At 41.6% G+C, this 10,295-nt stretch overlaps 1 protein-coding gene across 1 annotated transcript in view; it reads right to left on the bottom strand.

The window, feature by feature from the left end:
• Positions 1-1,355: 1,355 nt before the first annotated feature.
• ELF1 (E74 like ETS transcription factor 1) overlaps positions 1,356-10,295 on the bottom strand; it is a 34,675-nt gene continuing 25,735 nt past the window's right edge. The window contains exon 8 of the mRNA XM_010220777.2: positions 1,356-1,953. Coding sequence (XP_010219079.2) covers positions 1,356-1,953 — 598 coding nt within the window. The remainder of the gene's footprint in view (positions 1,954-10,295) is intronic.

Here is a 10,295-nt window from a genome sequence, read left to right as displayed (position 1 = left end):
TCTCCTGAAATATTTTGCAGTATATTAGGATCTAGCTGTTTGGGCCTTCCGTACCCCTATATAAGCCATAAGGACCTTTGCGATAAATGCTGAAAGTTTTGGGTTGCTTGTAGCTTACTGGGAAGTTGGCTCACTTGCTTCTGTTCTGCCACAGGCCAACACTGATTAATCACCTTGTCCTGTTTCTCAGTGAGATTTACAGTGATCATCAAAACACTGCAGTAATACAAAAACATTTCAGAGTAAATACAAAAAAATGTTTTTCCATTTGATTTATTTTCATAATAAACCAATTAAAAATACAAAAGACAAGAACCCAAGGTTCAAAGGGCTCCATCATTTAAAAATTTGCCTTTTAAATACAAATTCACTCTGTAATATGAATACATATAACATTAGACCTCTAAACATAATGATCTTATTTGCATCTATCAAAAATTTGTATGGAAACAAATTAGCTGAAAAACTTCCTTGTGACATTGAATGTACATTATTTACAATCAAAAAAACCTCTTAGCAGTAATAATCTCAGAACTCCTGCATAAATTGTATATATTTCATTTCCCTCCCCCCCTTACAAAATAATCTGAAGTAGAAAGCGAAATTGTTAAAATCCATAGTCAAAAAATGGCATGAAACATTTGCATCTGTAGTGATGCCATTAGTTTCTATAATTAAATATATCTGATGTTTTCATATAAAATATAGTCCTGGCATTGTCCATTACTGGAACAAATGTTTTGTGTACTCTCAATAGGAGTGTATATTTCATTTTGCACACACGAGAACGTGTGTCGCAAAAAAAACTGCAACACGAGGATACCTGGTTATCACTGTCCATTATTAAAGGCTAAATCTGATGTAACTGACTGGTATGAAATACATACACTTGATCATAAAAAAAAATACACATGGAATGAAAATGTTCCGTCAAAAGTAAAAGTAACTGTTGCTTCAAAAGTTAAGTGATACATGTATGGATTAAACAGAGAGGTTACAATAATGTTATTGTAATGTAAATTAGCAACAGACTGGAAACATACAAATATGTAAGAAGTTTGGAACTTTGGCCAAAAAAACCTCAATAGAAAATCTTCATAGCATAAAAAAGCACGTTCCTTCATGCCTGTATTTTGAAACATGAGTAATATGTATTTTTATTTATATGATAACATTTAGCAATTAACAGAAAATCAAAACCCGTCCTAAAGCATGAATCCTACCAATTAACTGCAGAAATTAAGTAGCTTTGTAACTTTGGAATCAAATCATATATACAATAACCAAAAAGGTCCCATCACATTTATGAAAACGATCATCCACAGGGTCTTTTTTGTTGCTGCTGTTTTTGGTATTTAGTTATACGAGCTGGGCTCCAAGGGCTCGTTTTCTTGCTTCACCTGCACGTTAGGCGGGAAACCGTTCGGACCGGACACGACCATGACGAAGGGCGGCTGCTCGGCCTGCTTGGCGTCGCCCCCCTCCTCGCGGCCGCCGTCCCTGCCCGCTCCCGCCTTGGCCTCGGGCGCTTTGATGACCGACGTGATGACGGTGCCCGGCGGATGGGCCACCACCTGGGAGCCGCCGCTGGAGAAGGTCACCACGGGGGCGGCGGCGCCGAAGGAGGGCGCCGCCGAGGCCACGGTGGCCGTCCCGTTGCAAACTGTCTGCACGCTGCTGGTGAGGACCTGCTGCACCTGCGCCGGGCTCAGCACGATGGACGGCGGAGGGGACACCGGCTTCTGCGACGGCAGCAGGACGTTCTCCTTGAGGACTGTCATGGGTTGCGACGTGGGAATGGCTTGTAGGATGAACTTCTGAGGAGCTGTCGTGGAGGCTGGGTCTGTGCTGGCTATCACCGTGGTCAGAGGCACCGTCTGGAGTGTCACCGTGTGCAGCTGCGGGTTCCCGGGAGAAACCACCACCGGCACCTGCGTCGGCGTCTGTAAAGGCCTGTGCAGGCCAGGAAAGAGCGCAGCGTCAGAGCACTTTAAGTTTTAAAAAATAATTAAACTCTTACTAACCACAAAAAATCATCTGGCATCCAAGCATTCACTTATGATTTCTAAGGATTCCAAGGAGGGAAGCACTCTCCTAATATAACAAAACCTCCCTAAATCAGCAACACGTTTCCCAAAGCAGTGGGGTACACTTCATAAGGAAACCTGGGACTCAAATCCCTATCGGGTTTCAACAAATCCTACACAAACACCATCAATTTCAAGGTACCCAGCCAAATTAAATCTTAAATAAAGCCTCCATTCTCCCACTAGCCCTGTGTGTGTAACTATCCCCACGAGCGCCCGCACTGTCACGGCTTTCTCGGACTCCCCCTTCTGCCTGCCAGGCTTACGCACTCCTAAGGGAAAACCTTCTGGACAGAATCTGCCCTCAGACAAACAAACAAACAAAAAATTAGAAATGATTCCATCCGTTTCAGACTGACAGACCTGGGTACCATAATACTTTCCAAATAGGTACAGCTGAAAGGACAAAGTGAGAAGATTAAGAGCCACATGACTGAAATACAGAAAAATGGTGATTTATAAATGTGGCTGAAGCACCAGAACTTCAATCCTGCACCATACCTATTTGAAAAATAAATAAATAAAATTTATAAATAATAAATTATAAAAATAAAATAAATTATAAATAAAAAAATAAAATAAATTATAAAATAAATTATAAAAATACACACACACACAAAGAGACCCCGCATTCCTGGTGAACAGAATGATTTCCAGCGGGGGACAAAGAGGGTGATAAGTGAAACTAGTTCTACACTGTTCCCACACCCTTTGTATTGCTATTTCTCATTTGCTTTGCACCTTTATTTTTAGCACCTTATAAATCATGGTAATTTTGCCATGTCATATTTATTTTTGAACCTACAGTTTTTGAGAATAGTTTACTCCATGTTTACTTTTTATAGTCCTGTCTCACCACCACCGTTTTTCCCCCTCTCTGAATCAGCATTATTAAAAGTTTGCTAAATCTGTTTAAAATCTGCTAGTTGGCTGTTTGCTCCAGCCCACCCGGCCACCCTGTCCCTGACAATTTTTTTTCCTTCTCCCTCCGTCCTGAAAATTTCTCTGTGACCTCCCTGCTTTGCTTCAGTGTTTCTCCTGCTAATCTTCCTCTGCATATTCAGCCTTAACCTCTCACTCGTGTTTTCTTTAACGTATTTGACACTAAGTGAAAACAAACATAATTGTCTCCTCCTAGCTTATTTCTACCCCCGCTGAAATCATTTTAGATTCAAAGGCACCCTCAATATTTCTGCTTTCAAGTCCATGTGCTCAGGAGAAGGCCCTTCTCTAACCTTCAAACATTCCCTCCTACAACTCCACTAACCCAGCTGATAGCAAACTCAGAGCACATCCCATCCCCGTTTTCTTGGCATTCTCCAGCAGCCACTTCTTGCTGCAGGCAACTCTTCCCACCTCTTATATGGGCTTAGTAATGTAAGAAAAAGAATCCCTTATCTGTAGCTTTCTCCTCGGAAGAAGGAAGTCAGCAGTATCCAGGATGGTCTTTATAGCAAAACAAATCCAAATACTTGTCCATCCAAACAAATCCAAAGAGTTGGGATGCAAAAGTGGATGTGTTTGGTGTCAGTATGACAGTGGAAGGAAGCAAAGGAAAATGCTCATGGAAATGGGCTGGCGGGGTACAGAGAAACCACTTCTTTGTCGCCAACTTCTGGATTTCATGCACCAGGCTGAAGTAGGTGCCACACAGGCTATACGAGCAATGGAGCTTGCTGGTACGAGGTATCAGACCTATGTATTTATTTTTAAATAATTCCCCTTGCAGCTTGATAGAAAAAAGGACAAGACACACAGATGTACACGTGTAGCTGCAGAAAGATGCCACTAGCTTTTTAAAATAATGTGAGCTATCTACGGTTAAAGAAAATTGCTGTAAAATCAAAATGTCACACAGATACAGTCCAAACAACTATGAAAATCCATAGGGACCAGCTAAGGAAGAAAGGCAGTTGACACATGACCTCAGGAAAGCCTTAAAAGCATCTGAGCAAAAGACCAGGCAACTCCTTAATCCATGAAGCACCCAGTTTGTGGCTGAAGGATTTAACACCTTCTGAAGAGATGCAACTTTGAAAAGCAGTGGCTGAAGCTGCCAGCCTGTGCTGCTATACTGTGCACTATTACTTCCGAGCTTCTCTCTTGCTCTTTAGCTGTTTAAAAATAAAATAATAAAAAATACACACCTCTAGCAGCAGCTGTGGCTCCAAACAACCTCGAAAGCAGGACCTGGACGTAAGCAGTGCAGAGAGCTTCCTGCAAAGCCCTGTGAACAGCAGCTCTGAGAGCACCAAACCAACGCGTTTGCCTCAGCACGCAGTAACAGCCGCTTGCGCGGCGATGTTGGACCATTTTGATTCTCACCAAAGCAAGACATCTACTTGTACATCAAACTGCGTAATATTTTATTCCAGATGCTTTGTTTTCTCCCTCAGTGAAAGCACATATGGTGTATACTCGCTGACTTGCTCCGGGGAAGCCATATGGCAGGGGAGTGCTGCAGGAGCACAGGATTAAGCCACATACAGCACCGTGAAGGAGCTGTCGTTTGCAGTAAAGAAGCTCCAAACAGAAAACTTTGGCTCAACTGGCAACACCAAGACAACAGGGTCTGTTCATGAACTGAAATTTAGGCCCTCAGATTGTTTGCCTTGAATATCATTGAAATTATATGTATATATATATATATGGGTATTTCATGGTTAATCTTTTTATCTGAACACTTTACCAAAAATAAGATGCACCCAATTCAAGATCATTTGTTAACACTAGGCTAGGTTATTTTAGATGCTTTTAAATGTATGTTTTGCTACACTTCTGAATTGCACTGTCAATTCACTAGCACCCTTCCTAGTCAAAGCTACACATTTGCTGGGTGTTACTTTAGGAGTGCCTCTTGAGGTTCCAAAATGAAGAACAACATTAAGCAACACTGATGAAATGCAGTCTGCTACTGGAAAAAGAATGACAAAAACTCTGAAGCCATTTTAGCCTGTTAGAAAATGATACACATCTATTTCTTGGTTCATTTAGCACCATTAATAGTCTTAAAACTGTGCACACCACATCAGCTCATCATGAAGTGAATACTGATAAAGCAAATACTAGCTCACAGGTAGAGAAAGCGAGTTATTTGTGGTAATTTATTTGTGAAACTCCTTCAGTTGAGCAAAGATGAGAAAAGACACAAAGTAAATCTACAAGCCAAGGTAAATAAAATAATTCACAGGACAATAAGCCAATGAAACACTACAATGTTAAGAAATACATAGGGAGAGGTAACAGAAGGAAATTTCCTTCACCGACATACCTATTCCATCTGCAGCTATAGGGGAAAAGTTGGCCTAGACATAAAAGGGCAAATTTCCGGGGACTTTTGCAATTTGTTCAAGTAACTAGTTACAAACAGCTCTTTTAATCAACCCGAGAAGATCCTGGGAGGTGAAGGGGTGGGGGTGCCAGCAGAACCACTTCAAATGCCCCAGCCAAGAGGCAGCTCTCAGGCGAGCTCGGGAAGCCTCAGCTGAACACGCAACACAGCAGCACTAGCAGCTCTGCAAACCACAACTGCACTCGCTTTTCTGATCCTCAGAGAGCTGCCAACAAGGCTGCAAATGCTTCACCCCAACAGATCACAACCATAGGCATTAGACAGTGCAGGATTTGCGTATAGGAGCTGCTGACTGGTTGCAATGTCTGCAAGATGTGGAAAGGTCCTTGAAGCTTTAACACAGAATTTTCACACAGCCTCCTCCTAAAGGAGAACCTGCTTGTTCTTGTCCAGCTCCTTATACAGACAAGATAATTATTTATGTCATCAAGATGCAGACAGAAGACTCAGCTCTCAAGTCTGCTGTCATTTCTACCGACCTACAGGGCCTTCCTTCCCCAGTTCTACATAACCACACAGTCACCTGAAAATGCTCTTAACCTGTGCTGCTTAAAGAAAGCTACAGAAACCCCATCTCTTTCCATAGAGACAAATAGAAACATATGAATCCATATCTAAAGATAGCCCTTGCAGACAGCTCCTTACTGTGTGGAAGCAAAATAAATTGCTCTACATGACTTTAAGTCCCTCCTGCTTTGTTCCTACCTACAGCAGAAATTCATTCAGAACACCAGGAAAGACCTCTTCTCAGTCTCAGGAAAAGCAAATCAAAACATAAAGCTACAGACAAAGCGTTTTACTTGATAGTAGGTGACTCTACCATGAGTGTCCTGAGAAATGCATTCCTTCGCAAGCGGAACAAGAGCTTCCTCAGAAACTGAGATCACATCAGCCCAGTTCTGACCAACCCCTTCCTCAGGAAGGGCATCTTCCTCGTGGTCCTCAGCCTTGGGATGCAGTGCAGCCATCCCTTAAAGGAGCTCAGAGCTCAGCTCTTCTCTGCAACTCCTCTGCTCCCCTCCCTGCAGGGAAGGCTGGAGCAGCGCCGAGCACAATCCCGCAGTGGTCCCCTAGCCAGTGTGGTAAGGGAGCTTCTAGCTCAGCCTTCCCTTTGGAGCACCAAGACACCAACTTGCTGCACTCGCAGGTCTACCACTGAACTGCAAACAGAGGCGAAGCATCTGTGTTGAGGCTGGGTCAAAGCAGGACCCTCTGCAGCTGTCGGGAGATGCTGCTCATCACCAGCAGTCCCCTGCAGGCCTCGTATTCAGCTGATGCTGTTCACGTTCTGCCCCTAGGCCTGGAGAGCCCTGCCAAGACGGCCACTCATGGTAACTGTTACTCAGCAGAGCTGTAAGAATGACAGAGGAGTCCTGAGTTACAAATCATCTGATGTCATGAAGATTTAAATCTCCCCCTTTTTTTTCTGGGGTGGGGGGAAGCACTAAACGTAAGTAAGCAAATGGTTAATGCAAAAATCCAGGCAGAACAGCGGCAGTCTGCTTCCCTGCCTTCGTGTGGCTGTGCATGCACATGAAAAGGGTATGGAGTTGGGATGCAAAATATTATCACAGATCACAACAATGACATTCACTGCACAGCTTACACAAGTTAACGTCTGCACTTGGCCCAAGATTAAGAAAGTATTTCAAACGAAATGCCAGCTGTAATCTTGTGTGTGTGTGTGTGTGTGTTGATAAACGCACACTTGACAAATCTGTGTATTTTTAAGCATTAGACTAGCTGGAGTTGCATGCCCCACAGTTAGGTTACACCATGGCCTGGGCACAGTCCTGTTCCCCACCTGGCTGTGGAAGGACAGCAGAAAGGACATGTATGTGCTCTGGGCATACATGACACCCAGGTAAGTAATCCCTTGGCTAATTCCCTGGACATTCCCGGAATTGTCAGACAATCCGCTACACTGGTACGTTGCTGACAGAAAGCAAAACAAAACAAAACAAGCCCACATGATTCACCTGCAGCTAGTTGCTTTTCCTCTGAAATGAGGATCTTGCTGCTGTGGTCCACACTTGTGTCACCTTCAGGATGAATTACTGCAGTGTTTTCTACCTCAAAGGCTGCCAAAAGGTCAAGGTGGAAGCCGTGTGTGAGTCACCCCACAGTAGTTCCCCAGTTTACAGTGAACACGGAATACCCCACTGATCCTCTCTGATCTGCATAAGTTCTTCCTACGGAAGCTACGGCACAGAACCAGGATACTGGTCCTGTGACATGCTTAGAGCATAAATCAAAGTGGTCTTTGCAAGTAACAGCCTGTGGACAGCTGAAGAAGACCTTCTTCTCAAGGCACCGTTCTAGCCTGAAGTTACTTCAACACAAAACTCAGAGTTTTGCAAGAAAGTGTCTGAGCTCGAACTCATCAGCCCCACATCTCTGGCAGGACCTGCTACGTGCAGGGCTACTGCAAAACAGAGGAAGGGTGCTTCTCTCTGCTGAAATCACACTAAACTCTCTATGAGATTTGTGCAGTTATAAATTAAACCATTGCCAGTAACCTGCAAAGATGCAGCCCCTTATTTTCATTGTCATTCCCATTTACAATTTATTAAAAAAAAAGAAAGCCCAAAGAGGCCCTAGAAAAGGGTGCCAAAGCATCTAGAAGAGGCCCTGGGTGCCAAAGTCTCCCAGTGATGCTCTAGGGAGAGGAATATACCAAGATCCCAGGCAACACCACCTTACAGAGGAAGGGATATCAATATGGATACATAACTTTCACAGCAGTCTTCAAATATGATTCTTTTAACAAGTTTCTTACATTAAAGATGCCTGTTTAGACTTCTCTCCAAAGGATATGGTAAATGTTAAGAATCGAATTTTAACCTCAAAAGCCCTCAATATTTTTTCTATAATATGTAATCAATCACATGATTTTTTTTTCCCCCTGCAACACTATGGAAGGAAACTACTGCAGAAGAAAAATATTTCCATTAAGAAGAGAGGTGAACATTTATATGAATAAAGCTTTTGAAGCTGCATTGTGTAAGAGATTATATGGACTGAGACACCCCTGCCTCCGGGCAGAGCCCAACCACTAACCAGGACGTTAGAAACAATCAGGAAGCAGCTTCTCCTAAGGAATGCTTCCCAACCTGGTTTGCCATTTTCCCCAAGTGATCTTTAAAATCCGACATTCGTTTCATCCTTTATGGAAGCTCCGCTGAGGTGAGGTAAAACACGTAGCTGTCTCATGCAAGTGCTACATTGCTGCTTGGACAAACAAAGCCAAAACACAGTTCCTTTGTTTTAGTTGTTTTATAAACGAGACTTAAAACATATGTTTTAAATATGTCTTTCTACCCACCAAAGCATTTGAAATTTGGATTTTGTATCTGAACAGAAATATACCCAGCACAAATGTATTGCTGGGCCCTGGGACGGGCAATAGCTGCAGAGGGCTCAACAACACCTTGGCCTGGATCTGTTCTGTTTTTGATCATCTAGCTAAGGTTCTTTGTCGTCATGGCTATGAAAAAATGAAGACTTCACAGAAGAACATTTAAGTTATTGATTTTTTTTTACGGTGCAGTTTACAGTGTGATACAGCATTCTAAATTTTAATGCTCTTACTTCATTGAAACTTCACACAAGTGTCATCTCTACTACTTTTTTTTTTCTCCTCTAGCTTATGCCCACAGTCTAGTTGCAATAGGATGTTATAATATCCTTGTGCAGTCTCCCAGATTTGAAGATGGACTGCTTGCCTACCTGCCTGCCTTATTAGGCATTACAGATATTCTAGTTTTTGTTACCATTGTTATAGCTTTTATATTGTTGATAATGTTTTTGATATATAATCTAGCCCAGGGCCATTCACCTCGGTAAACTGCTTAACTCTCTATCTATTTATATTTAACAACATTATTTTCCTGCTTTAAATGTTATTGCATAGCTTGAATTATGTCTTTACTATTTCCTTTCTCTGTATTACCCTAGATACCTTTTTTACAACTTCCAGATAATTAAATCTTTCGCCAACCTTGAAATCATAAGATTGCACCATATTCAGTGGCTTCCTTTGTAGGCTTTAAAACTTAAAGACACACCACGCAGTTGTTTATCGTTTAATTCTCTATTTTCCATTTCTGTACTATTTTTTCATACTAGGGAAAACGTTTAACTGAGCTTCTGAACAAATAAAAACATTCCATTCCACACATATATAACTCCAGCTGATTAGAATAATCAGTAAAACACAATTTTGTTTCAAAAATTAATAATCATTTAGAATTGAAGGACAATTAAAATGGTAATTTTCTAGTTACAGATGATAATTCTTTCCTGTTTGTTTTTACGGTGCTTATCTGTGTATGAGAAAATATTTTTCTTTCTTGGCTTAATTTATTTATTCTCCCGAAACCTTTTTTAGTCAGTGAATTTCTCTTTCCTAAATGAATCTTTCATAATACAAAGTGAGTAAGAACATTTTGTATTTTTTAATGAGATTAAAAGAACATAAGGGTTCAAACTGGAAAGCCCAGGGATAATTTTAAAACTATCATATTTGACACCAAGGAACAAGCAGGGTTTTTTGGAGGGGAGGGAGGATTTCGCCTGAAGGTGAAGTGTTGGTTTGTCATCCTCTACATGCACAAGGAAAATCTTAAGTTTCCTCAACTATTTTATTATTTCCTAAAACTTTCCGATTTGTTCTATGAAATCTGATCTAAGCTTTTTAGTTACCATTACTTAAAAATATAGCTGCCTTCGCTGTTTTGAATTTTCCTTAATCCCTCTTCCTTTTAAGATAAGTGGAATTTTATTAATGATTGAATTTTATAATATTCCTCTATTATCAGAGAGGAGAATGCAAAAGGTATTTTTTTTTGAGGCCA

The sequence above is a fragment of the Tinamus guttatus genome, unplaced genomic scaffold (assembly GCF_059628265.1).
Source record: "Tinamus guttatus ecotype Peru unplaced genomic scaffold, ASM5962826v1 Tinamus_guttatus_pri_ptg000394l, whole genome shotgun sequence".
NCBI classification, from domain to species: domain Eukaryota; kingdom Metazoa; phylum Chordata; class Aves; order Tinamiformes; family Tinamidae; genus Tinamus; species Tinamus guttatus.
This window is presented reverse-complemented; position numbering and strand designations above follow the sequence as displayed.